General features: G+C 42.2%; 3 protein-coding genes and 1 long non-coding RNA gene across 4 annotated transcripts; 2 read left to right on the top strand and 2 right to left on the bottom strand.

Moving 5' to 3' along the window:
• Positions 1 to 390: 390 nt before the first annotated feature.
• Positions 391 to 5,963, top strand: prpf38b (pre-mRNA processing factor 38B). The gene is made up of 6 exons (XM_063885119.1): positions 391 to 816; positions 1,415 to 1,483; positions 1,715 to 1,866; positions 2,748 to 2,808; positions 4,265 to 4,500; positions 4,624 to 5,963. Exons 1-6 carry the CDS (start codon positions 607 to 609, stop codon positions 5,267 to 5,269), a joined length of 1,374 nt encoding a protein of 457 aa, XP_063741189.1. The 5' UTR covers positions 391 to 606; the 3' UTR covers positions 5,270 to 5,963.
• Positions 5,964 to 6,148: 185 nt separating this feature from the next.
• Positions 6,149 to 8,594, bottom strand: LOC134865541 (uncharacterized). The gene is made up of 5 exons (XM_063885123.1): positions 8,473 to 8,594; positions 8,088 to 8,378; positions 7,308 to 7,544; positions 7,142 to 7,195; positions 6,149 to 6,836 (listed from the first exon to the last, which is right to left on the bottom strand). The coding sequence occupies exons 2-5, from the start codon at positions 8,335 to 8,337 to the stop codon at positions 6,553 to 6,555; spliced, it is 825 nt and encodes a 274-aa protein (XP_063741193.1). The 5' UTR covers positions 8,338 to 8,378; positions 8,473 to 8,594; the 3' UTR covers positions 6,149 to 6,552.
• Positions 8,595 to 11,868: 3,274 nt separating this feature from the next.
• Positions 11,869 to 14,216, top strand: LOC134866295 (uncharacterized). Its single transcript, XR_010166029.1, has 2 exons — positions 11,869 to 11,946; positions 12,673 to 14,216. It is a non-coding gene; the product is annotated as an uncharacterized LOC134866295 (long non-coding RNA).
• Positions 14,217 to 14,611: 395 nt separating this feature from the next.
• Positions 14,612 to 17,433, bottom strand: LOC134866012 (fibronectin type III domain-containing protein 7-like). The gene is made up of 6 exons (XM_063885900.1): positions 17,211 to 17,433; positions 16,861 to 17,121; positions 16,200 to 16,457; positions 15,827 to 16,087; positions 14,920 to 15,177; positions 14,612 to 14,616 (listed from the first exon to the last, which is right to left on the bottom strand). The coding sequence occupies exons 1-6, from the start codon at positions 17,431 to 17,433 to the stop codon at positions 14,612 to 14,614; spliced, it is 1,266 nt and encodes a 421-aa protein (XP_063741970.1).
• Between the last annotated feature and the right edge of the window lie 10,487 nt (positions 17,434 to 27,920).

Below are 27,920 nucleotides of genomic sequence, written 5' to 3' on the forward strand. Positions count from 1 at the left end.
ATGAACAGACAGTTAACTCAATAAGATTTTTGTATTACCATTTATTTCTCGCCGTATTAAATATGGTATTACGACAATGGAAGCAGACAACTTAGAATCGGTAGGTTCTGATTAATAATATTAACAACGGCGACAACTTAATTTCCGGTTTCGTCAAAGCAAACATCTCAAAGTAAACCTGTACAAAGAAGGATACACTGTGTTAAAAGTAACAACAAGTTGCATCTTTTCCAGTCACCACATAATATAATAATAAAAATCAATATTTATGGAGGATAAGCGTGCTCAGTCATCAGTTTCACAATGTATACAGATTGGTGTATGCAGTCATACTTTTATTTTCCTAACATAAAGCGAATTTACGCAGCGGTGGTTCGCAGTTCACACCACTGTTCACTTCCGGTTCCCAAATCGCAACGGCAACAGCGGTTTAGCTAGCGTTATAGCGACGGCGGGAAGTTGCTATAGTCAATTAAACCATAAATCAACTACTCAAGAACGGACGGAACTGTTAACGATCAACACTTCACTATGTTATATTGATGGACCTGTAATCGGAAATACGCTAACTGTACACTATCCTAAACGGCGTGGGATTTAGCTAACATGGCTAACGTCGGAAACCAGCTACCAACACAGGCCGTTAGCAAGCCTGCATCAGGAAAACATGGGAATACATTGCCCCTGTGGGGCAACGAAAAGACTATGAACCTCAACCCAATGATTCTCACAAATGTGCTGTCTTCGCCGTATTTCAAAGTTCAGCTTTACGAACTAAAGACGTACCATGAAGTTGTGGACGAAATATACTTCAAGGTAAAATAGCAAATGCTAACCCGCATGCTAGTTAGATAACAGTCGTACAGTCAAGCTAGAGTTAAGGTAGCGGTAGCAATGTACTGTAGTGTTCAAATACAAATGGAAACGGCCACCACACAGACCTAGTGTTATCTATTTTAACCTAATTACTCGAGAAGATGTCCGAGTATCTCATACAATTACACACACTTCCGGGATGTTAGTATTTGAATCGTCAACGCCACATTAAGTTGTTAGCGAGCTAACGTAAAATCATGGCTACCGTTACAAAGAAAGAATAGTTGGATGTTTGTTTGTCTATTGTTTTCAGAATTATTAAAATGGAGTAACTTTACCCTGAGTGAAGCCGAGGTGGCTGAAAATCGCGTAATAACGGCAGGTGGTAGGCGCCAAAGCAGAATAACTGTTCCCTGATACTTTCTTCTGTCTTTATTGACAACATAGCACAGCATACGTATCTCAATAATTGTTCAACAAATTCAAATGAATACTTTTTAGGGATATTATAGATGTTTATTTATATGCAGCTCAAATTATGTTTCACAGACACACATGAGTGCTTTAACTGTATTTATTTTGTTTTGTTTGTCTACAGGTGAATCATGCTGAGCCTTGGGAAAAGGGAAGCAGAAAGACTGCAGGCCAGACTGGAATGTGCGGAGGGGTAAGTGAGAAGTACGTGCTTTTTATATTCCCCATCTCCCCCCCCCCCCTACATTTGCCTTACCAAACTCGAGGATGATGACTTACAAGTATGTAGTAGGCGTGTTTTATTAGTACTTTCGTTGTTGTACTTGAATGCTTAAATATCGTCCAAGGGGCAGTTGATATGAACAGGTTTGCTGTAAATAATGTGCAATTATGTGCTTTACAAATATGTTTTCATCTTTGTTAGGTGCGTGGAGTTGGGACTGGTGGTATTGTCTCTACTGCTTACTGTCTTCTATACAAACTGTTTACTCTCAAGCTGACTCGCAAACAGCTGATGGGTCTGATCACTCACTCAGACTCTCCCTACATCAGAGCACTTGGCTTCATGTACATAAGGTAGGTCTTTCTATGTTGGAGATTGCCAAATCTTTCAGCCACCTGTGTTTTTCTATACTTTACAAATATTGGATATTGCTAGATATTTTTTGCACATTTTGGTGAAGACATCAGGTTGGTGGAATTAGAGATGTTGCATTCTAAAGAAATATTTTTTAAAATAAAATAATTGAAAGGCAAGACCACATCAATTTATTTGATAGATGGTAATATATTTATTAATTACCTGTATGCTACTAAAATGTATTCATAGTGTAGAGCAGGGGTATCCAACATTTTTCACAGAGGGCCACATACAGAAAAATATACGGAGAGCTGGGCCACTTGTAGAGGTGAATATTGCCTCAAAAGTTAAGTTATAAGTTAGCAAAACAAATCAAATGTAGGAGAATAATGCACAATACTTGGAAATGGTTTAAGGAAAGAACTGCCTACTTCCCGTCTGTCTTTAGGGCTTCATTTATTTAGTTGGCAGCTCATTCCTTAAAACAGAAGCCTCAGATTGCTGATAATAAGAGTGAATGAAGGTTCAATTTCAAGCGTGTTATGGAAATAAGTTATTGTGGTTTTTTTTATCAACTAAGATTTGTTAGAAAATGTTTCAAATTTTAAATGACTAAATTTATTTGAAAAATGGGCTCATTACTATATTTGAGAAGTACAATATAAAACGAGCAAAAGTTTAATTTGTGGGCCATATTGCATTATACTTTTAGAATTTGCAGAGGGCCGATTCAAAATGGCCTGCGGGCTGCATTTGGCCCCCAGGTCGTAGTTTGGACACCCCTGGTGTAAAGGAATCATTGATACAAGTCAATAAAAATAACTGCAATAGGACTTTCTGATGCAAATACTCATATTATGCTCTCTGCTTTGTTTAGATACACTCAGCCTCCAGCAGATTTGGTAGATTGGTACGACGGCTTCCTGGATGATGAGGAGGTATGTCACTTCGGGTAATAATTTAATGTTTCTTTCTCTCAATTAAATATATTGTCAAACAACACATGTCAAAAGCTCTCCATTCCCCCCTTGTGATGCTCATAACTGATTTTTCACCTTTGCCTTCATTTGGCCTAATTGTCCCCAGTTTCTGTGCTCTAAACCTGGATAGTTAGGTTACTTGCTCACTGGGCTGCTTCTGATTTTTATCAGGGTAAGTAATGTATGTGATGCATAGTAAAACTTTTAGTCAATGTAATAAGGCATGCCCTTTATTTTTGATAAGCTTTTATTAGGACTTGTTGCACAAAACTAAATTTGGGATAAATAGTAATTGGAGCGTTCATATAAATACACACTCAAGCAGACATATCTTATAACACGTATTGACTGTTGCATAAGTCGATTGAGTTTTCACCATATTTAAAGGACCAATGTGTAGGATTTAAAGTAAAGCTAGTGGTGACCCCTAAATGAGTGTTTAGTTTGTCCCGTCTGGGCTACTGTAGAAACATGGTGTTGCACTCTGGAAGATGACCTGCACCTTTTTTTTTAGAGATAGACATTGTTTAATTTAATTCAAAAGTTTTGAGAGGATAAGTTAGGAATAGTATATTTTATTTCTGCCAATGAATCTTACATATTGGTCCATTTAAAAAATAAAATTATGCTTTGTACCAGACTGTGCAGCTAAGCCTCCTTCAATGTTGTGTTGCATTATATTTGAATTGATCATATGAAATCCTTCCCAACTGGTTAATTCCCCTGTTTTTTTCTTTAGATGCCCATTGTGCAGCAGGTGAATTGGATATTGTATCGCAGCACTGTTGGGTTGCGTGTGTGAGTGCAAAGCGGCTGTTCTTTACCATTTAAAGTCAATAACTCTTCAACTGGTGTGCTTTTGCCTGCCTGCTCCAATCAGTTCTTACACTGGGGGCAATTTTAAAGCGCTTACAACCCCTTAAGAGTCTGTTGTGCTCTTGGGAAAGCAAAACAAAGAAGCCATGGCTGATCTTGCTTTGTCCTTTTGGCTCAATGAGAATGTGTCTCAAATGTTTTTTTAGATGCTGCACTTTTCTTCATTTTTGGTCTGCTAACAGACCAAATGGATTCAACCTCTTTTGAACTACTGTTATAAACAGGTGATATTAAGAGAAGGGGGGTGGATCCTAAAAATAACAGTCACTTGATTATCAACGCCCACACTGTAAAATCAGTCAGACTTTTGTTATATTTATATTTTTTTCCTCTATTTTTGGAAAAGAAAATTCAGGCACATCTGATTGATTTAAGAGATTAAGCTAGATGAACAGAGGTGAAGTTTCAGTTCTTGGTCATCACAAATAACCTCATAATTTGAGGCTAGATTTAAGCAGGCGATCACACATTTACCTCTGCGCTGCCTGGCTGTGCTAATTGACTTTTCATATGGCTCTTTCCCACCATTTGATTCCAGGAGCTTGACGTGAAGGCAGGGGGTGGCTGTGTGATGACCATCGGAGAGATGCTGCGCTCCTTCTTGACCAAACTGGAGTGGTTCTCCACTCTGTTCCCCCGTATCCCGGTGCCTGTGCAGAAATCTATTGACGTGAAGATGAAGGCCAGACCTCGTAAGGTTGCAGTGAAAGAGGTGCAGGAGGAGGAACCCGAGGTGGCGGAGCCAGGGAAGGAGGGAGAACAACGCAGCTCCAGGTAACGCATTTAAAAGGATATCGGTTGCCATGACTCCCTTTACTGTAATTCGTTTTTTATGTAGGTTATGTAATCTTTATAATCATAAAGTTTAACTGCTTGGTCTGTTATTTTTTTTGTCAGGACACCAAAACAGACACCAAGTCCAAAAAAGTCCCCAAAACGGTCAAGGAGCAGGAGCCACCACCGCGAGAAAGAAAGACACGGCCCCAGCTTTGACAGAGAGCTAGAGAGGGAGCGGGACCGCCAGAAGAAAGAGAGGGGGGGTGGGGAGAGGGAGAAAGGGGAGCGAGGGGACAGGGAAAGACGACGGTCCCGCAGCGCAGACAGGAACCAAGACCGGAGAGAACGTAGAAGGAGTGGCAGCAGAGACAGAAGAAACGAACGCAGAGACAAAGAAAGAGACGGCGGGGACGACAGGAACAAGAGGAAAGAGAGGGAACACCATAAAGAGAGAGGCGTAGAGAGGGAGAGGTCCAAGGATAAAAAAAACAGGGGGGAGACGGATGACAGAAGGCATAAAGAAGACAGGCACAGAGAAGAGAGGAAGGCCAAAAGGCAGAGCCGAAGTCGTAGTAGGGAGAGGAAGCACAAGAGCGGAGGGGAGGAGAAGAGCAGGAAGAGAGAGCGCAGCCACGACAGGGAGAGGGACGGAGAACAGCGCACTCACAAACTTGGTGGTAGCAAAGACAGGAGCCACCATCAGCGAGAGTCCAGTAATGACCATAGCAAACATAGTGAACGCAGAAGGAGTCAGAGCACTGAGTAAATGTCCCGGCCAGCAATATAAATTCTTCTACTCCTGTGTTTCCCTCCCTCTTTTTTACCCAGTTGTTACTTGTGCTAAAGAGAAGGAATGTCGGCACATTGGACATCTGGAGTTTTTGTCTTTGGCCAATGTAATATTGCTTTACTTTTATGTTTTTTCACTCTCCATTAGACCATTGTTAGTTTTCACTTGAAATTTAAAAAATGGCAAAAATGGTATTTTAATTTTCTATGGTGCGTCTGTGTGCCCTGTGAAGATGTGGATTTGTAAATACTGTTTCAGAGGCCGTCTACACACGATAAATGGTCTGAGTTGCATTGCATGCTCAGTCGGGTTCTCATGGCGCTGAAAGCTCAACTTAAGAACTGTCGTTATGTCTTTTATGCAATGTATAAATAATAACCGTTGTTTTCAGGCAGTACAAAACACATTTCTATAAATTTACAGTGCATTTATCTGGAATTCTCAACAAATGACATACAAATTTGAGAGTAGCAGCCATGTTGTTAGACAATGACTCCGCACAAAGCAACTCGTTCCAGGGTCGTGTGTCGACAGTCTGAGAATGTTTTAATCCTATAAAGGGCCGTCTGAAAGGGGTCATTTTTACCACACACACTGAGCCCTGCCTGTGCTGTGTTTGGGTTATTGCTCTGTTGCATTTTGTTTTCTAATAAAACACTTTTACAAACAACATGTTTTTGGTGTCGTTATGAAAGGAATATGCAAGTATTTGACATAACATCACATCATTATTGCAGTTGAGGGATATCACAAACATTGAGTTGACACAGGCTGAATTCAAATAATATCTTTGGATAGTTTTATTAGAATGTAGTCTGCAAACATTTCCACATAAAATACACAGGCATAGTAAAAGGTAAACACTGATATATTAACTCTATGACTATGACATAATTTACAAAAGCGATGAAAATGTATAAAAGAGGAACAAAGCCTCTTATGTAAAATATATAACCTCAACCAATAGTAGGCAAATGATAATACATGTTGTAAACAGAATAGAAAAGATTAACTTACAAATGCTTTGGTCATGAGCTCTTATTTGGAAGACATGAGTTATACCTCATAAGTGTAAATGTCGACTAACCCATTCTTATGTTATATCAAAACACATTATGACAGGAAATATTAACAAGGTACCAGACCTAAAGGTATTGGTATTATGGGTAAATGGTAAACGCTGCCACCTTGACAATAATCCCCACATTTCGGTCCTGAGACGTTTGCAGACCCCTGGCTGTGTCTACCCAAGTGTTTTCCTATTGGGACAGCTCCTGTGCTGTTTGCACACACACAGGCTCAGACTTTGGTCCACTAGTTGCAGTGTACCCGGCCGACACAGAGAAACAGTAGGCCGAGTTTGGAATCAGATCAGTGACAATGATGCTCTCGCCTTGCACCGTTATCTCCTCAGACTCACTGGAGCTGTCCTGCTTCATGATAACCAGGCTGTACTGGGAAGCAGCTTCAACTGGAGACCACTCCAGGAAAATAACTGTAGCCAGTGCTTGGTTGACATTTAGTACTGGAGCTGGGAGGCCTCCTATTGTGAATAAACAAGTCACAGTTTTGAATTAGGTTCCAGCTTGAATTGAAGAATTGTTTGTCCAATAAATAAGAATGGAGAAGATTGCATGAAAGCTAATTAATTGGCATACGTAGAAAGTAACCTTCACATTGGGCTTAAAATTAGAAGCTAATCAAAGGCAGCATTAAAGACTCACCCTTCAAATGTTTGATGCTTCTTTGCGCTAAATTATTTCTGTGGTTAAAAACTATGTTATTATGAATGGGTCACTATTATAATATAATTTTTGTAACATCTGTTATAAAAAAATACAAACTCACCGTTTTCTGGAGTTTGTCCACTTAGATCTCTTCTTCTGCGTCCTAGAGTAACTGCTAAAGAAAAAAAGATTACAGAATTTAATTTGTTAAAAACAATCAGTAAAAATGTGTCTTTTAATGTGTCAAATATTCTCTCCCACACATACACACTCCAATCAGTTCCTACCGATTGGGACACTTGTCTCTTCACTTTCCCCAGCTGTGTTGCTGGCTGTTATCACCAGGTCAGTGGAAGTGATATTGTGCAGAGAACAGGACAGTATTGCAGTGCTGCACAGCTGCGATCTTGGCGTCACACTGTTGTCGTACACCGTGTATGTGGTGGCAAACACTGAAGCGTTCCATGAAACTGTGGCAAAGGAGCTGTTACCACTGTACTTCACTGCTGTTGGTCGACATGGAGCTAGGAGAAGCGAAATTACAGTTTGAATAAAACATCAAGACTTTGATAAAATGTCTGGCTTTTCCCTATTGCAGCAAACATTTGTCATTAAATGTCTGAGATTGAGCGAGCATGCACAAGGGACCAGCAGACTGAAGCCGCTAAATGGAATCAGAAATCAAAAACAACAAACACACATCTCTCATGTGAAATAACCAAAATGTCTCTAGAGAAAAACAGCATCTACAGGCACCCCATCACTCTGGAATAAATAACTAACTTAATAATAACATTGAAGCTATTGATTGGAACATAATTTCCAGAGGGTCTAGTAGACCTTCTATTGTTGATATAGCTAATGGTTTAATCAACATTTTGACTTGTCACAGTAGGAATCGGATTCCTCTGTTCCATAAAAGTGTCCCAAACAGTAAACCATTCAAAATAAGAGACAATGTGCTGAGCTGTGCGTGAGTTTAAGCATTCAAATAAAAGAACATGTTTGAGCTACTTGTTAGTTAAATGCTGTGAAGACCAGGATGTAAGCTTGATTGTTAAGTTTACCTGTTGCACCACTGAGAGGCACAGAGGGCTGGCTCGTACCACCAGTGTTCCTGCTCTCCACTATTGCCGAGTAGGATGAACCGCAGGGGAGTGGAATCTCAAAGTACGTCATGCTAGTCCAATAGGAAGATATCTCAAACAGGGCCTGGCTATCTCCCAGCAGACTTCCGTTTAACTCCAGCAAATACTCAGTCTGTCCACAGGTGATCTGCGTCCAGTTGAAGCGTAACTTCTGGGTTTCATTTTGCATCGTAAAAAGCTGCACCTCAACACTGTCTGGGGGACAGGGAACTGAGAGATTGAGAGAAAGAGATTGAGAGGAGGATTTAATGTATTAATCAATTTAAGTGCAAATGTTACTAAGTTATTGGATCAGCTCTTGTACCTGCTCCATACTGCACTAGGTCACTAAAGGAGCTGTTGCATGTCCCATCTGAGGCCTGGACAGAGAAATTGTAAAGTGTTCCACAATCAAGACCCTGGATGGTGCAGCTGGGATTTGTGCTTTGACAGTACAGCATGTCTCCATTTTCGGCCCTGGCACAGCCATAGTAGTCTACAGCGTTATCTCTGGGAGTCCATGACAACAATGCGGACTGATTGTTACAGTGGGAGGTCACTGAGAGACCATCTGGCTGGCAGGGACCTGGAAAGGAAAGAAAGATATTACAAAACTGCTGAAACAAATATAATTTAGTCATATTTGGTGAACATACTGTATGAATGTGCACAGGGATTCTCTATCTATATCAAGATAACTACCTGTGTTGAGTGTGGCGTTTCGACCGGCTTTGCTGGTGCAGTTCTCGTGGCTGGCAGTCACAAATACGTCATACTGCTGGTCACAGTGGAGCTCCGATATGCTACAGTTACTGGAGGAGGTGTTGCAGGTGTGCACATGTCCGTTTACGCCCATTGCGACCACGTGATATGTTTGAGCGACAAGTGAGGGGGTCCATGACACCAGCGCACTGTCGTCCTCACAGGTTGAGTTAACCACCACGTCACTGGGTGGACACGGCTCTGTGAAAAAGTTGGAAATAGCTGATGTTTTGTACCCTGGTGCAACAATAAGCATTTAGAAGCATTTGATTTAGAATCTAATAACAGTTGGTGGGTTATTTGGTCAATGTTAACCACAACTCTGTTGGTTGTAACGACCCAACAAAGATCTGGTGGTGTTTTTGAGTGTTCAACTTTTCATGTGTAATACCTACAGATTTTAATTGTAATGTTTGCTTATTTAGTCATCGAAAGTTAATATTAGGCAGATAATGGACGTAATAATCCCTAGAAATCACAAATCGTCGCACCTTATTGTGTTAATAGGTGAACTTTAGTGGTGATGATTTTGTCATTTTTGGATGGAACCAGGGTAGCCATTTGCACCTGTTTTCAGTCTTTATGGGAAGACTGATGGATTCATATTTACAGGACAGATGTGAATGTGGAACTGATATTACCATCTAAGACTCAGCAATAACTAACCAATAAGAAAAATGTCAAGATATTGCGCAAGCCAAACAAAATGGGAACCACTCGTTAAGACAATATTGCCCTTCAAAGTTAGCAATTGGAATAAATGTTGTGAAATGCATGACAACAATCAACATACCCATGCTAATTCTGTACGGCGGACTCCTCAGACTGCTGCACTGGTCTGAGGAAGCAGCAACAATGATGGTGTAATGGAGGCCACACTGTGCTCCATGGAGGTAGCAGCTAGTGCCAGTGATATTGCAGGAGAGGTAGGTGTGATCACTGGCCTCTGCTGTGGCAGTGTACATAGTGTTTCCCTCGCCATCCCACAAGATGAGGATTGAGGAATTGTGGCACTGAGCAACTACTGTGATACCAGAGAGGGTGCAGGGAGCTGGGAGAACAGACATATTTATTTTACTGACACTGCAGAATGTTTGCATTTATGTTTTATTCAGGGTTGGGCATTATTGCGAAATGACATTGAGTATCATCTGCATATTTCTTTCAAAGAGTCAGAAATGTGTTACCTGTCTGCAGGTCGATGGTGGCACTTGGCTGGCTCTCACATTTGCTGTTTTTAGCAATTACACTGAAGTTATATAGTGAACCACAGGCCAGGTCTTCCACCTCACAGGTTGTGTTTGAGGAAGTGGTGCAGTTTGCTGTGTAGTTTTCTTCACCTACAGCTGACACAGTGTAGCTGTCTGCCCCTGGAGCAGCGTCCCATGATATCCAAGCAGAATTTGTCACACAGTCCAGCCTGCCATTAATTCCTTCAGGCTGGCAGGGAGCTGGGAAGTATAACATACATAACAATTAAATATGTGACAGGAAGCATATGTTTACGCAAAGATGAATGGCTTTAGAAGTTTGCATACCTGACATGATACTGTAGGCCTGACCCTGCTGGCTGCTGCAGGTGCCTCTGATGGAGGTGACATGAACCATGAATGTTTTCCCACATGTCACATTGCTGATGGAACATGCCGTGTTTGTTGTGTTACAGCCCTCAATGGTTACTCCATTGTCTGCAGTTATTGATGTCAAAAAGTGATCTACTTCTCTGACAGCATCCCATGAAATCATCAGGTCGTTTGACAAACAGTTGACCTCAGAACTCACATTCAGAGGCGGGCAGGGCGCTGGGAATAAGCAGAGATTTTACATTTAGACATGTTTGATGTACACAGCTCAAGAGAAAAAACACTGAAACTGTGTTTATTTAGTTTGTTAACCAACTATTGTCATTTTATTTTCCATGTGTATGTTGATGTTTAGTGTTCAAATGTATGTAACTTTCTAAATTTTGTGTAATTTACTACGACTTATTTACTATCTAATATTGACATTACATATCATATTGAAGTTCGCATGCGCAAAGTGGACGCATGCATAGTCCTGCGCAAGGTACGCAAAACAATAAAGGTGAATGTCAGCAAGTATGTTGTTTTTTATAGCGCTGAGTTTAACGAGATAATGACAGATAATAAAACTTATTAAAATTGACTTTTTTAAAATGTCTTTATGGTTCAGTCATAGCATCATGAGCCCAATTGACCAAAACGATCGGTTGAGCCTGAGTTTCGGCTAAGTAAATGGCTAGCGCTAAACTATCTGATTTAGTTAGCAGTTACCTTTCTCTAGCATGCTATTGAACATCATATCATCATCCCAAACAACGAACGATAAAAAAGTATCACACTGAGTGGCCAAGGACAGCCCAGCTGCACGATTATGAGGGAGGAGAGACGTTCCTCATGGTTTCCATGGACAAGTGTGTGGAGCCACGCCGTTCACGTTGATAGGGACCGAATGAACCTGACTTCTAGGGGTGAGTAACTCTTGGATGAACGCATAATTTGTTATTGAGTTTCTATATTCATGTGATTAATTTTTATTAAGGTAAATTATTTAAAGGTACATAATTAGACAGTCACCCGCTCAATACACTTAACAAGTATATATGCAGCAGGTTTTACTGAGTTAACGAAACCAGGGTGCTGTTTGAGTTCTGTAGAGCAGAATAAAGCTGTATGTTAGCAGTGTTGCAAAGTAACTAAGTACATATACTCAAGGACTTGTACTTTACTTAAATATTTCCATGTTTTGCTACTTTGTACTTCTACCCCACTACAATTCAGGGGTAAATAGTGTACTTTTACTCTAATGCATTTATATAATATCAATAGTTAGGGGAGACCGGGTATAGTCGTAACACAGGGAGAGTTGTAACACTACCAATTCCACCAATCAGGGATAAGATAGGAGTCATGTGACAGTTTCAGTTTCCTCAGGCTTCCTTTTCGATCCCACATGGACATTTTCCAGTCGGTGCTGCTATCTCTCCTGAAGTTACAGCAGAAAATCTAATTCTGAGGTAAGAAAGTAAAAAAAAATAACAAGATAATTTTGTGTTTAGTACTTCTACCGTTGTAGGTAATGTTGTATGAGTCAGTTAAACTATAGTTTCTCTAGTAAAGAATGGTGTATCAACCTCCTGCTAATTTCGTAGCACCATGCTGATACAGCTAGCTAAACAATGGGTGACAGTGGCGGGGTAGGTTGAAACGTGTGTTTCAAAAGTGTTACAACCATCCCCTTACATACAACTAAGAACATTTTTGTGAGTCGATGCCAGTCTTTTAAAAAGAGCAGCAGAGGAAGTTCAGAGAGGAAAGTCAGTCAGGGCAGTGGCAAAATCCCATGGGATCTGCCATGTCACCTTAGGCAGATATTGGCGGAAATATAAAGCTTTGAAAGACCAGGGATCGATGGACCTTCCTCGTGTAGGATACGTCAGTCCTAACCAGGTCTTCAACAGGGAGCAGGAGGAGACTTTGTCCGCATATATTACCCAGGCAGCTGATATATATTTTGGGCTAACTCCACGTGAGGTGAGCATGATGGATAAGTGTTTTGAGACTAGGGTAGAAAAGGCAAGATTCAACACTTCTTAATTTGTATTGGACCTTTCATGCAAGCTCAACTTCATGTTTGTGAATGATGAATGCAATATTTAAAATCAGGTAAAAGTTGAATAAATACCAACACATATATTTAGACAATTTCCAAAAAAATGACATTGTGTTATGATTTCTTTTAGGTCAGAAAGTTTGCCTATCAACTTGCGGTGGAATTTAACTTAAAGCATCCACAAACCTGGGATGAGAAGAATATGGCAGGGCCTGATTGGTTCAGCTCGTTCATGAAGCGGAACCCTAGACTTTCACTGAGGAGTCCACAGGCAACTAGCCTTTCAAGGGCCACCAGTTTCAATCGCACTAATGTTGCACTCTTCTTCGATCGACTGGGGGAGGTGATTGCTAAAAATGGGTTTGATGGAAGTGATATTTGGAATGTCGATGAAACCGGTGTGACAACGGTCCAGGCACCATCCCGAGTAGTAGCACGCCGGGGTATGAAGCAGGTTGGTGCCATGACGTCAGGGGAGAGGGGCACACTTGTGACAGTGGCATATGCTGTGCAAGCTCTGGGGAATACCATTCCCCCATTCTTTGTGTTCCCTCGTAAGAATTTCAAAGATCACTTTGTTCAGGGCGGGCCATTGGGGAGTGCAGGAAGTGCTAATTCATCAGGCTGGATGCAGGAAGAGGATTTTTTATTGTTCCTCGCTCACTTTGTGAAGCACACAAAGGTTTGTCCAGAAAGAAAGGTGTTGCTCCTGTTTGATAACCACTCCTCTCACATCTCTGTGAGAGCTGTGGATTCCTGCAAAGGCCAGGGAATTGTACTACTTACATTCCCACCTCATTGCAGCCATAAACTACAACCACTCGATCGCAGTGTGTTTGGTCCGTTTAAAAGGATGGTGAATTCGGCGAGCGATGACCTGGATGAGGGGGAATCCAGGGAAAAGTATGAGCATTTATGACATCCCAGGCATCGTAATAAGAATCCATCGCAGGTCAGTCGTTCAGTCCATTTCTCATTAGGCCATTTCCAAAAGCAGGCCCAAGGAAAGAGACAGGTAGGGGTAGGAAGAAGAGGCGCTCGGAAATCCTCACTGACACACCAGTGAAGCTGGCATTGGAAGAGGAGGAGCGTCGAAAAGGAAAAAACATCAGGAAAAATATCTTGGGGAGTGAGAAAAGCAAAAACAAGAAGGCAAAAAAACCTGCCAAGAAAAGGGTGAAGGCTGATGACTCCTCTTCTGAAGAAGAGGATTTTTGTGTCATCTGTATGGAGCCATTTACAAATTCAAAATCCAAAGAGGTGTGGGTCAAGTGTATTTTATGTACCGTTTGGGCCCATCAGGCATGCACTCCAGGCATGCCCTCCAGGCATGCCCAATTTCATTTGCCAGCATTGCGATTCTGATTAACAGTGCATTTAAATTGTTTGCCCTTGTTACCATTGTGACTTAAGAATGTCTTTCATTTCTTTGTTGTGGTCACTATTTTGACTTTAGAATGTCTTTCATTTCTTTGTTGTTGTCACCCTTGTGACTTAAGATAAAACATTTAATTTGTTTGTTCGTGTCACAATTGTGACTGATTAAGAATGCCATATGGCTCTGAAGAATGCATGCACAAACACACACAATATGCACATACACTGCCAATATTCACACACATTGTATTGTTGCCTGCCATTCATTTGAAATAAAACTGTTGTTGTGGCATATCACTTGGAGTACCCTTAGTTTTTGTGCATTTTGTCTACCTGTTACAACTTACCCCAGTATGTGTTACAACTTACCCCAGTATGTGTTACAACCTACCCCAGTAGTGGGTAGGTTGTAACAAAGGACCACCTTGTATTTTTCATCATCTCACAAAGTCTGTGATATAGTTATAGAAATTGAAATTGTTGCCAGTTGTAGTAGACAACTGTGGGTACTTTACCTAAACGTTTCAGACATGTAGCTTAAAAAAAAGGTAGTTTTAGGTGCTGAAGAAAAAAAGTGTTACAATCATACCCGGTCTCCCCTACTTTGCACATTTGGATTAATGTGAAATATGGTTTAGGGTTAGACAACACTGAAAAAGCCCTTTGGCTATACCTGTTGTAAAGTTTGTAAGCTAACCTGCAGCATACAAAGTAATTAAAACTAGCTGCACATTTACCAGCTTTGATAACAATTAAATGCATTGATATTTATAATCAAAACATATAGTATATCGTTTTCTGGAACAGGCTAATCTGCATAATGAGTAGTTTTACTTTTGCCACTTTAAGTATATTTCATGCAAATACTTTTGTCTTTTATTTGAGTAACATTATGAATGCAGGACTTTTACTTGTAACAGAGTATTCCTACACTGTGGTACTTCTACTTTTACTTAAGTACAAGATCTGAGTACTTCTTCCACCTGTGTGCCTGTCTCACCTGAGTTGAATACCAGAGCCTGGTTTGGGATACTGGAACAGTTGTCATCCATAGCAATCACCTGAACAGAGTAGCGGTTGCCACATGTGATGTTGTCAAGGCTACAGTTGAGGCTAGAGGTTTGGCAGCTGATGTTGTTATGACCACTGTGGGCCATCAGCGAGTACTTCACTGCACCCTGACTGGCGGACCAGGACACAACAGCAGTGTTGTTGTCACAGTCCATCACCACAGAGACATTAGTGGGAGCACATGGCACTGCAGGTAGAGGGGAGACAACAGCATATGATGGGTAAAAACGTCATGATGATGAATTTAAAGTTCAGTAATACCTAACGTATTCATGCATATTACATTGATACATTGTAGATCATCATAAGGATAAGCAGAGGAACAGTTCATCTAAAAAGTAAGTTGTCATTTCAACTCTTAAAAACTAATGTTGACACACATATAATATGACATATAAGTGAAAACATATACAAGACTTTATACATTTGATTTGACCATAGTAAAGGTAAACAGTTAATTAATTGAATACATGCCATTTCTCCAAGTATAATGGCTGAATGTATGTATAAATATTGCTATGTTCTGCAATATTATCTTTTGTTATTATCTTAAATATAACTTGCCAAAGTTTTGTTTAAACAATTTAGTTTAACCTAAGGGAAATCACTAGCCTCATATAAAAAGAGTATACAAGTCCTGTTGGAAAATCCTCTTAAAAGCATGCCACAGACTTTTACTCGGCACAAAGAACCCCAAAAGGTTTTTATATTTCATTTTGGGTGTTGACCTTGTTGCATCATCCTTTTAATAAACAGAGATAATGTAAATATAAGTAAAAGTATTTGATGCCAAAGACAAAGCATTATGCAACCAAAAGCCTTCTTTAAATTCCCACCTGACTGCAGACTTGTGGTGTGACTGGAGGTGATGTTACACTGCTGGTTGGAGGCTGTCACTGACACGGAGAAGTTGTGCCCGCAGTTAAGCCCCGGGACGCTGCATTCATTAGAGTCAGACATGCAGATGGTGGAGATGCCAGTGTCAGTCTGCATTGTGGCTGTGTAATAGTCTGACCCATTGGTGGCCTGCCAGATTACCATGACGATACCAGAGAGACAGTCCTGCTTGGTGGAGACTCCTGCAGGTGGACATGGCCCTGGGAAAAACCAAATAGTTTAACTTTTGACCTGTTTCAGCACACTCTTATTATAATTCGTTTTCATTTGTATCTGTTCGCCTGTGAAAGGCAACTCATTTCGTGAACATACATGTCTGTATGAAAGTCGATGCAGTGGAGTTCCCAGGACAGTGCTGGTTTTGTGGTGTGACTGTGAGGCTGTAGTTTTGTCCACAGCTAAAGTCAGAGAAGTGAACTGTGGTGACATTAGTGGTGACCGCAGTTGTTTTGTTTCCTGCCTCGCCTGATACCATATACAAATGTGTCCCGTTACTGGCATCCCAGCTCAGTGAAACAACTTTTATATCACAATTCACAGTAGCAGCCAAATTCTGGGGCACACAGGGATCTGGAAGAAACAAAGATAATGATGATTTAACAGCAATCTTTAACCACAACTATGTTTAAGTTCACCAGCTAACTTCAATTGTAATGTAAATAGCATGTTTATTGCTAAAGTATTATTATGTGTGTTTGTTACTTCCTTATATTTTGAAGGAAAATCATAGTTTCCATCCAAGAAATTAGTAATATTTTATTAATTTCTGATTGAAATCTTTATGCTGAATATGAAGATTAAAAGGTCTTGTAGCACCTGTAGACACATTTCATGTTTTTTATTCACTGACTTGTGTTAAACAATCAAATTATTTAAAATGAATGAATTGGAGGATAAATAAACACTGTCTATATTTTTCCCTTTTATTGATACCAAATGAAAAAAAAAATGTCTTAAACTTTAGTCAACATACCCATATAGATGACAGAGCTGTTGCTGGGCAGGCTGGTGCAATTGCCATTATTTGCCCTCACTACAACAGTGTACTCCTCTCCACAGTGCAGGTCACTCCAGGTGCAGTAGGTGCTGTTCGTGACACACTGTTGGGCGCGGCCATCAAGCCCAGTTGCTACGGCAACATAGCTTTCAGCGCCATCACTGGACCCCCACCTGACTGAGCCCATGTTAAACTCACACTGTGCATAGGTAGTTACATCGGGGGGGGCGCATGGAGCTGGGAGAGAGAGAGGAAGGTGGAGAACTCAACTAAACACAAGCTTGTGACAGCAGTTGTGTATTGTTGTCTTAGATATGAGATTATACCAGTTTTGAAGAAGGCAGGGCTGCTGGGGATGCTGTCACAGTCACTGCCTTGTGCTTGTACAGTCACATTGTAGTCCTGTCCGCATGGTAAAGCTGACGGAAGGCTCTGGGTTGCGTTGTGGATCTTCACATATCCAAGGCTTCCAGTGGTCGTTACTAAGTAATTCACAACATCACTTGCTTGGTGCCAGGAGATCTTGACCTGCTCACTCTGACAGAGCATCTCAACGGAAACAATCACAGGCTGGCAAGGCTCTGAGGAGAGCGTAAGAAATAAAGAGAGAGAAAACAATTAGGATGATGACCAATTTAGCAGAAACAAACAAAGTACTAGATCCTTCATTCAAAATAGAAATTCCTGTATCATGAAACAATAAGTTCATTAATCGATTAGGAGATGGGCAGAAAATTCATCTGCAACAACTTTGATAGTTTTCCTTTTTTAACATCAAAAGCTATATTTTATTAAAGATTACATTTTTATCGTTTGATTGTGAAAATAATTGCTTTCAGAGCCTAACATTATATTATATTAGTGTTTTGATATTTGTGATAGCTTAATATGAATGCAGCAATTAAAAGAAGCACCTGGTAGAGATGAATACTACTTTATACACAGTTGGGTAATTTAATCACTTAAACAAACACTATTGTTGGCTATTTTATAAAATGGTCGCATAAAATAAACCATGTAATTATAGCTATCAAAATAAAATAAATGGGGGTAAAAAGTAAAAATGTTGCTATATATGCAATGATTGTGGTAGAAGAATAACATCAGAACACGTTAACACTCAATTGATGTAGAATATTGTTTAAAAGGTTACTTAAAATACAGTACCTGATGAAAAGGTACTTGGTTACTTTTCACCACTGAAATGAGCCGAAAATCTGCTGAGCTTCTTCAGTACCTGTTTGGATGGACACAGGGCTGCTGGCCTGGCTCCTGCAGCTTTCACTGTGTGCTGTTACGGTAAAGTTGTACATTTCTCCACAGTCCAGACTGGCAAACCGACATGTAGAGCCTGTAGAGTTACACATCTGCACCGGCCCGCCTGATGTCTTGATGGCATTTGCTACGTACAGCTCAACATCAGACCTCTCCTCCCATGACAGGACTGCGGTGTGGGAGCCACACTCCAGGTCCACATCTACATGCTGAGGAGGACAAGGACCTAGGAAAAGATGTTGAAGAACAGGGGTTATATCTGAATAAATTAGACCTTGTTTCATATTCGCCAGTTATGAGGATTTGCTGTAAAACTCACGAGTGGTGAGGTTTGCGTGCATCGGCTTTGTGAGGCTGCACTGTTCGTTGCTGGCGGTGAAGCTGAGGTTGTAGGTTTCTCCACAACTTAAACCTGTCACGTTACAGCTGTCCCACTGAGTTTCACACAGTGTCTGAAGACTTCCACTGACCATGGCTGTCAGGGAAAAATTTGCTGTCCCATAAGTAGCATTCCAGGACACAACAGCAGCGCCATCATGAATACAGTCGACCTCTATCTCTACCTCTCTGGGCAGACATGGAGCTGAGGAACACATGAGTGTGTAAATTAATTGACAACCAAAGAAACAAAGTGAACAGAAAATTACATGCTGAGTGTCTTTACCTGATGTAAGCGAGACAACTGTGCTGTCAGAGCTGTTGTGCTGCTGACCCAGCGCATTGACCCACACGTTGTACTCTGTGCCACACATCAGCCCTGAGACAACACATTGTGTGCTTGTGTCTGTGCCAACACAAGAATCTGAGTGTCCACTTTGGTTGTCACAGTAGGCGACATAACCCACAGCGAGGTCACTCTGCTGCCAGGAAACAGTCGCAGTGAGTTGTTCACACGCCATGCTGACTTGAACGTTTGTGGGTGGGCAGGGTTCTGAAAGATGGAAAAATTGTTATTATTAAATTGTTAAGATTGTTAATATTGAAAGCACATTTACGTAAGTTGGAAAAACACATAAACATCCATATCTGCATCTAAATAAATATTTTAGACATTTCTTTCAAAATCTGATGTCGAACCTGTCATGTGGCGGTAGGGTTCAGAGGTGCTGTTGCAGGCCATGTTTTGTGCCATCACAGTGATGTTGTAGATCTGACCACATTGCAGACCATTCATTGAGCAGGTGGTGTTGGTGGTGTTACAGGTGACCATAGAGTCCTGGTCAGCCACAGCATGGACGGCGTATGAGCTGGCACCTCGTGCTGCAGCCCATATCACCTGGGCAGTGCTCATATTGTAGTGGACGGAGAGATTCATGGGGACACAGGGCTCTGGAGGGAGAAAGGGTTAACTTAGTCACAGACAGTTACATTCAGTGCAAAGGAAATGAATGAGAACTATGATAGTGCTCTACACTTGGGTTTAAATGCAGGTATACTATAATTTATGACATTTTCAAAATCGCAACAAAAATACATTCATTCACATTATTAATTTTTAAACTTTGAATGTAAATAAATTGAGATAAAAAAATCACGTACAAAGCTTTAAAAAAAATAAGTGACAGGGGAGGTGGGGGTCTGGGCTATTAATGCTTTGTTAATTAATTGGCCCCTAGCCTACTATCATTTTGCAAAAGTGGTCTCCTGGTTGTGAAAAGGTTGATCTCCCACTAACACATTAGCTGACATGCCACAAAAGGTAAACCTGCCGTACCTGTGGCGAGATGTCCTGCCATGTGAGCAGTTTTGTTGCAAGTATTTCCCACAGCGTTCACAGTGACATTGTATTCCTCTCCACACTGCAGCGCGCTCAGCTCACAGTTGGTGTTGTTGGTGGTGCAGCCGGTGGTGCGACCTGATGAAGCCCTCAGCTCAGTAACATAGGACACGACTCCAACGCTGGGCTGCCAGGATATTGTCACAGAGTTGGCGTCACAGTCCATAACGGCTGTGATGCTGCTCGTCTGGCAAGGTCCTGTTGGGGTAAGAAGAATATAACTTTACTTTTAACAGCCATACCATCATCACACTATATAGCAAAGAAGCTTGTTCTGTTCCTTTGTATGTTTTGTATGCATGGTGTGAATGTCCTTTCCAAATCTTGAGCATAGTTTATCTACAAAATGTACTGAGGTAAAACGTTGAATGATAAGTTGCGTGATTTTCTTATAGACTTTTAACAAGAGGATTCGCTCCGTGCTATAGAATGCATTTTCTTTGCTTGTCAGACCTAGAGTTTGGTGTCTGTCTTTACCTGATGTAAGTGAGACGACTGTGCTGTCAGAGCTGTTGTACTGCTGACCCAGCGCATTGACCCACACGTTGTACTCTGTGCCACACATCAGCCCTGAGACAACACATTGGGTGCTTGTGTCTGTGCCAACACAAAAATCTGAGTGTCCACTTTGGTTTTCAAAGTAGGCGACATAACCCACAGCGAGGTCACTCTGCTGCCAGGAAACAGTCGCAGTGAGTTGTTCACATGCCATACTGACTTGAACGTTTGTGGGTGGGCAGGGTTCTGAAAGACGGAACATTTTTTATTATTAAATTGTTAAGATTGTAAATATTTTCATATTTTCTTTTTCTCCATGAGATGGCAAACCTGTTATGAGGTGTCGAGTTTCAGAGATCATACTGGCACAGACAGAGTTTCGTGCCATCACAGTGACGTTGTAGATCTGACCACACTGCAGACCATTCATGGAGCAGGTGGTGTTGGTGGTGTTACAGGTGACCATGGAGCCCTGGTCAGCCACAGCATGGACGGTGTATGAGCTGGCACCTCTTGCTGCCGCCCACATCACCTGGGCTGTGCTCACATTGTAGTGGACGGAGAGACTCATAGGGACACAGGGCTCTGGAGAAAAGAAAAGGATGTGAAAAGGAAAGTGATACAGTAAACAGTGACTATAGTGGTTTGTTCAGGTAAGAAATCCTCAAAGATTGTGGTCATTATTGTTCACTTGCACTGATTTGCTTGAAGTAAATCAGGCTCTCCCACTGATCAACATGCTCCCAGGCCTAACAATTGTAGTCAAGGACCGACTAGAGCCAGATGTTTGAGACACAGCTCAAAATGCAGGTATTTGGTGCTCATCCATGTCCCAACAATGGTCAAGTCATGATAACATATATTTGTTATACCTGTTACCAGCCAGACGGGGGTGCTGGCAGGGCCAAGACAGCCTGTGTGCATGGCCTCCACTACAACAGAGTAATGCTGTCCACAGACCAGGTCGTTGAGGTCACAGGTTGTGCCCATCTCACTACAGGAGGAGTTGTGTCCATTCAAAGAGGTTGCCTGGACGCTGTAGGCTGTGGCTGCAGATGCGCTACTCCAGCTGACCACAGCATTATGTGTAGTACAATTCAGTTCAGCTGACACAGTGGTGGGAGGACATGGGGCTAGATAAGAAGAAAGACGTAGTTGAGAATTAAAGACCAGTGAAAATACTTTAAAAATAGTTTGACATTTTGGGAAATATGCTTATTTGTTTTACTGCATGTGGCTGAGCTAACAAAAACCTAAAAATACTTTAAGGTGATTTTACACAAATAAAAACTGTTGTGAATATTATATTCCTGCATATAGATTCCAATATCCTGGTATATCCTATTTGTTCAATTCATACAAAAGCTTAAGCTTTATGTCTTGCAATGTCAGCAAGGTGCAATAACTTCATTTATCTCTGCAGGTTGCTACCCGTGTCCTCCTGTTTCCAGTCATTATGCTAATCTAAGCAAACCAGTTGCTAGCGGTAGCTTCATATTTAGCATACAGCCCAGTGGTATCAATCTTCTCACCTAACTCTCAGAAAATAAGCAAATAAGTGTGTTCCTAAAGTAAACTATTCCCCTCAGAAATCTTCTTAAAGTTAATCAGCGTACCCGAGAGCTTCTCTAGAGGAGTGCTCATCTCACTCATGCACACATTAGTGTGTCCCATCACAGTGAACCTGTAGAGCTGACCACAGGTCAGGTTTAGAAAGGCGCAGCGGCTCTCAGGGGATTCACAGGTGTAGTTTACACCTGATGCAGACGTGGCTTTAGCAGTGTAGTTCTGTGTTGTGCTGCTATGCCCGTTCCACTTTACTGTCATGACATTGCTGCTACAGTTCTCCTCGACAGTGGTGTTCTCAGGTATACACGGAGCTAGAGGTGGTTAAACACATTTTCATTAAAATCGTATTATTTCTTCAGCAAATATAATGTCAGTTTTGCATGTCAATGTGCTGCACTGACCAGACTGAACCTTGTAGTCAGATCCAGCTATGATTTCGCAGTGAATGGAGGAGGAGTCGACAGCCACCTCGTAGAGCTTTCCACACAGCAGGTCATGAATGGAGCATGAGTTGGAGGTTGAGTTACAGGAAGCTCTGTGTCCATCGGTGCTGATGGCCCAGGCGGTGTAATCGTCTGAGCCAGGGGTCTCTGTCCAACTCACATTCATCACGTTGGTATCACAGTCTAACTTGGCTGAGACGTCCTCTGGGAGACAGGGAGCTACGGGAGAGAGTTTGATGAAAGGTCAGAGCATACTCAATAGCAGGGGGGTTTACAAGTCTGTGACCGTGGACATCCCTTCAAATAAAGTTAACAATAAAGGCCCCACCACCCTTTAGTGCACTTGCTTATTTTCACTGAATTCCTAAATGCCAATTTGGATCATGAGTTTAATATTTGATCCAATAGACAAACCAAGCTCGGAAAACCTAATGTGCTGTTTAGCAGAACTTTAGACTATTTGTTTCTGACCCTAGGGTAGTGGGAAAATGGTAACCCTCTCTACATCCCATTCATTCATTAGTCTTAACTGCTTGGTTGTGCCTCAGGATGTGCTATCTTCTTCACTGTGATCTATATAAGACTACGTTCTCTTTTTTTCTCTATTTATTTTTATAAATAAATAAATATAGTTGCCATTGTCAAATGTCTCTTTTATCAGAAATGTCATGGTTGAGGTCCTTTTTATATCTTACCAGACTCAAAAGTAATGTCAGCATCTTTGCTGCTGTTGCAGCTGTTAGTGGAAGCCACCAGTGTAGCTGTGTACTCCCTGCCACAGTGAAGTTTCACAGCGCAGGAGGTGTCGTTGGAGGAGCAGGAAGCTACTTGTCCGTGCTCTCCCGTCACCTCCACAGTGTAGAAAGCTGCTCCGCTGCTCTCAGACCAGGAGAAGTTCCCTTTGTTTGTCCCACAGTCCACATGAGCAGTCAGGTTGGTTGGCTGACAAGGCGCTGCAAGAAGTGAAAAACTGATTTAAGATTATGAACTTTTTTCACTTTCAGTTAATCTCTTGCAGATGTTACCATAGAAACACATCCTACCTGTGCTTATTTCTAAGGGATGACTGTAGCTGCTGCGGCAGTTTCCATCCTGTGCTGCCACACAGAAAGCATATCTCTGTCCACACAGCAGGTTAGTCAAAGTGTGTGAGGTATTAGAGGTAGCGAGCACTGAATGAGTAGGTGTGCCTATCATCTCAGTTTGTAAAGTATAGTTGGTCCCTGACACCTGACTCTGGTCCCATGTGAGGCTCAGCGTGTTATCATTGCAGCTAACTTGGCCCAGCAAGTTGGTGGGTGGACACAGAGCTAGGATAATACAGAATGGATAAGGAAAGTATAAGTTATGATTACTGCATCTATATTTCAACAGTTTTCACATAACCGTTTCCTCTCACCTGTTCTCAGCTCCACGGCTGAGCTGGGCTCGCTCCAGCAGCCTCTGTCTACAGTAACAACAGTAACAGCATAGGTTTCCCCACAGAGGAGGTCAGTGAAATTGCACGAGCTGGAATAGTTAGAACTGCAAGTTTGATTGTGTCCATCTGCAGTTGCTGTTGCAATGTACATCTCAGCCCCAGTTACACGAGACCATGAGACAGTGCTGTCGTCGCAAGCCAGGGACACGGTGACATTACTGGGAGCGCAAACACCTGCAGAAAGGGAAAGAATTGTTTAATGTTGAGCTAAAATGTGAGGATATCTTAGATGTAGATTATGGTTTCAAGAGTTTCAGCACCTGCTTCGAAGATGTAAACGGCACTTTGGTGTCCTGTGCATGTCGCAGAGTATGGTGTGACTGTGATGTTATAGGTTTCACCGCAGTGGATGTCAGATAGCGGACAGCTGGTAGTGTTGGTGTGGCAGTGGTGTGCATGTCCATTCATGCCCGTCACTGTCACATTGTATCCCACAGCACTGGGGCTTCCTACCCACGAGACCAGGGCTGAGCGGTTGAAACAAACCAGTGTGGCGCTAACATTCTGCGGGGCACACGGGACTGTGGAGCAAAAAAAAACAAAACGAGGAAGTTATTTACTAACAGTGCATCATCTGGGACTTTGTCAGGTCAAGAATTTCATTCAATTGCTTTCGATTTTGAGAAATGTGCTTTCTTGCCAAGAGTTGACTTTATATCATACACTACATATCATACATACAAAACGACTTCATTACCTTTATAATCAGTTTGACTAGTTTTTCTTAATTTTGCCTGGTTTTTAAGCTCTGCATAGGTGGAAGGATTACCTGTTTCCAGAGATTCACTGACACTGGGTATGCTGATGCACTGCTCCCCCTGAGCCTGGATGGTTAAATTAATATCCAAGCCGCAGGGAAGATTGTGGAATAAACAACTGGTGTTTGGTGTTGAGCAGCTATCCTGATAGCCTCCTCCTGCTACCTGAGCCAGGAAGCTGAGGCGTCCCACAGGGTCCGTCCAACTGAACTCTGCTGTGTTGGTGCCACACGTATATAGCTTTGATACGATTGCTGGAGAACAAGGGGCTGAAAAGAAAGCAGAAGAAACAGTGTATCTATGTGTTTAGCAGAAAGCATATTAACAATTCTCTTACAACATGCACACACTTACCTGTGGTAACGTTGGTGCTTGAGCCAGGTGCACTGTCACAATGGCTTCCTCGTGCAATGACTGTGGTCATGTAGGTTTCACTGCAGTGCAGATCTGTCAGGGTGCATGTAGCAGTAGCTGAGCTGCATGAAACTGTGTGCCCGTTTGGTGCTGTCGCATTAACTACGTAACCTGTGGCATCAGTCATCGACGTCCATGACAGAGAGGAAGAATTGGTGCCACAGATGAGGGTGCTGTTCTGGATTGAAGGAGAACAGGGAGCTGGAAAGGAGAGAAGAAGGGGAGACTGAGTTGTTTCTAAATACCTTAAAGTAAATAAGTTCTCTTCTTACATTTAAATGCTTAAGGCTGTTCAGGTTTCCTTCTTTTCTACCTGTCATCAGGTTTGTACGGATGCTTCCAGTGCTGTTACAGGTGGCATCCTCAGCAATCACAGTCAGGTTGTAAACCTTTCCACACTGCAGCTGGTTCAGCTGACAGGAAGTCATACTGCTCCTACAGGAAGTAAAGTGCTGAGAGCCGTCCTCTTGAGCGAGTACCGTGTAGGCCACGGCCCCGACAGCAGCTTCCCAGGTCACCACGACTGCATCTGAACCGCACTGGAGGACACTGGTCACATTCATAGGGTCACACGGTCCTGGCATACAAGGTAGAGAGAGGGAATGAATCACATGATATAAAGTGAAAAAATGTTTCACATAAAATATTCAAAAATACGTAAAGTCAACCTGTTATCACAACAGTTTGACTGGGTAAGCTGGTGCAGTTTCCCTCAGATTTCACGGTGACGTTGTACTGGCTTGCACACTGCAGGCCGGAGACAGAGCATGTGAGGTTTGAAGAAGAGCAGGTTTTAGAGAAGCCGTTGGGGCCCTTCACTGTTGCTGCATAGGAGGTGGCACCAAAAGAGGCGTTCCAGGAGGCCAGGAGAGAGTTTGTGCCACAGTCTGTCACTGCTGTTAAATTGTGAGGGGGGCAGGGTGCTGTAGGAAGAGCAGAGGGCTTGAAGTAAATCAAAGTAACAAATCATTGATACGTTCAGTTTTCAGTGGAAATGATCATCCTTACATCATCCACATCTTTATTACCTGTCTCAACAATCTGTGGCGGGCTAAATCGTCCACTGCAGCTGCCAGAAGAAGCCTTAACAGAGACATTATAAGTATGTCCACACTGAAGACCGATCAGCCTACAGCTGCCACTGCTAGTTTGGCATAAGACTGAACTGATATTTTCAGCCAGAGGAACAGCAGCGACACTGTAGTTGAGGGACACAGCTGAAGAAATGTTCCAGCTGACCGTCGCATCATTCGTGCCACACATCAGCCTCGTACTGAAGTCCTCTGGAGGGCATGGTACTAACACGAGACAAAACATTATTTTAATTATTCAAAAAAGTTATTTCTCAGTTAAAACTTGTTCTTGAAGGAATAGTCAGATATTATGGGAAATATGCCAGCCGTTTTCTTGCTTGGCAAAAGATGGGAAGGATGATACCTCTAAATATGAAACTAACAACAGCGGGTTAACAAATCCCTGCATGAATTCAGGAAAGGAAGACACTGCAGCCTCTAAAGTGTCAATGTGAAATTCAACATACATCACAGAAAATGTCCAACAATTCTCTTAATGCATTTTATTTTAGTTAGTGTATATTGTCATTGCAGAATAAGATGAAAAGCTCCCCTCCTAAGCACAGTATTTGAGCCTAATATTATGATATGTTTTCACAACCACAAATATTGTTGTCCATTTAATGAGAATTACGGCTAGAAACACTATTCTAAAGTCACTACTATTATTTATTTAAACCTATGTTTGGCTCTTACCATCAGAGTTAGTCTTAGTCACAGAAGAAGTGTGATGTGTCTGATTAAACGTGGCCAAATGTCTCTCTCACTACCTGGGTTTTGTCTGAAGGGGGCACTGTAGTTGCTGACGCACGTGCCATCTGTTGCAGTCACAAGGATGTCGTAGGCCTGGCCACAGACCAGGTTACTTAGAGTGCAGTTGGGGCTGGTGCTGCTGCAGGTCAGGTTCTGTCCGCTGCTCAGGGCTTTCAGGCTGTAGCTCACTGCATTGGCACTAGGTGGCCAGGACACCTGCGCAGTGGCAGCGCTACACATCCGCTGACTGGATATATTAGAGGGAGAACATGGCTCTGGAGAGGGAAACAAAACAAACTTGGGTACATCTTATAAATAACATTGAAAGCACTATTTAAGATTTTCAGCTGGTCATTGTTGTTTTACCTGTGTTCAAAGACACAGTGTCACTCATTTGACCTGTGCAGGTGTCATCAACTCCTGACACACCAATAGTATAAACCTCCCCACACTTGAGTCCAGGGAGGCTGCAGGAAGTGTTGTTGGACATGCACTGTGACCTGTGACCCCCGCCACTCACAGCAACAGCAGTGTAGTTTTTGGCACTGTCACTGGCCACCCATGACACAGGAACTGGGTCCAGAGCACATGTGTGCATGGCTTTGACATTTGTTGGAGGACACGGCACTGAAGAAAAATAGAGATGAAGTAGAGGTTTGAGATAGAATTGATTTTGCATCCTTAAAGGTGATAAATCTGCATTTCTCACATGTTTGCACCGTGACCTCTGTGCTCGGCAGACTGAAGCACGTCCCGGTGACAGAGAAGGCGATCACAGAGTAGACGCTTCCACACATCAGTCCTCCTGTGGTGCACTCTGTTTCTGTGGAGTTACAGTGCAGAGGCTGACCCATTCCTCTGGAGATGATGGTGGTGTAGTTTTCTGTAGAAACTGAGATGTTCCAGGTGACCGTCAGCTCGCCGGTAACACAGGCCACACTGGCCATCACATCCTCAGGACCGCATGGCACTAAAACAAGAGGGGAGAAGACACAT

Source organism: Eleginops maclovinus, chromosome 6, assembly GCF_036324505.1.
Source record: "Eleginops maclovinus isolate JMC-PN-2008 ecotype Puerto Natales chromosome 6, JC_Emac_rtc_rv5, whole genome shotgun sequence".
NCBI classification, from domain to species: Eukaryota; Metazoa; Chordata; class Actinopteri; order Perciformes; family Eleginopidae; genus Eleginops; species Eleginops maclovinus.

Bases quoted from the DNA above. Each gene is read 5' to 3' on its own strand.
- LOC134865541 (XM_063885123.1), bottom strand. From the start codon at position 8,337: ATGCAAAATGAAACCCAGAAGTTACGCTTCAACTGGACGCAGATCACC. The intron at 7,545-8,087 runs GTAAACTTAACA...CGCTTCTCCTAG, and splicing joins GCCTCTCAGTGGTGCAACAG to CTCCATGTCGACCAACAGCA. The intron at 7,196-7,307 runs GTAGGAACTGAT...TTTTTTCTTTAG, and splicing joins AGAGACAAGTGTCCCAATCG to CAGTTACTCTAGGACGCAGA.
- LOC134866012 (XM_063885900.1), bottom strand. From the start codon at position 17,433: ATGCTCTGTCAGAGTGAGCAGGTCAAGATCTCCTGGCACCAAGCAAGT. The intron at 16,458-16,860 runs GTATGTTGACTA...TGTTTCTTCCAG, and splicing joins CAGCTCTGTCATCTATATGG to ATCCCTGTGTGCCCCAGAAT. The intron at 15,178-15,826 runs GTGGGAATTTAA...CTCTACCTGCAG, and splicing joins CACCACAAGTCTGCAGTCAG to TGCCATGTGCTCCCACTAAT.
- prpf38b (XM_063885119.1), top strand. From the start codon at position 607: ATGGCTAACGTCGGAAACCAGCTACCAACACAGGCCGTTAGCAAGCCT. The intron at 1,484-1,714 runs GTAAGTGAGAAG...CATCTTTGTTAG, and splicing joins AGACTGGAATGTGCGGAGGG to GTGCGTGGAGTTGGGACTGG. The intron at 2,809-4,264 runs GTATGTCACTTC...ATTTGATTCCAG, and splicing joins GCTTCCTGGATGATGAGGAG to GAGCTTGACGTGAAGGCAGG.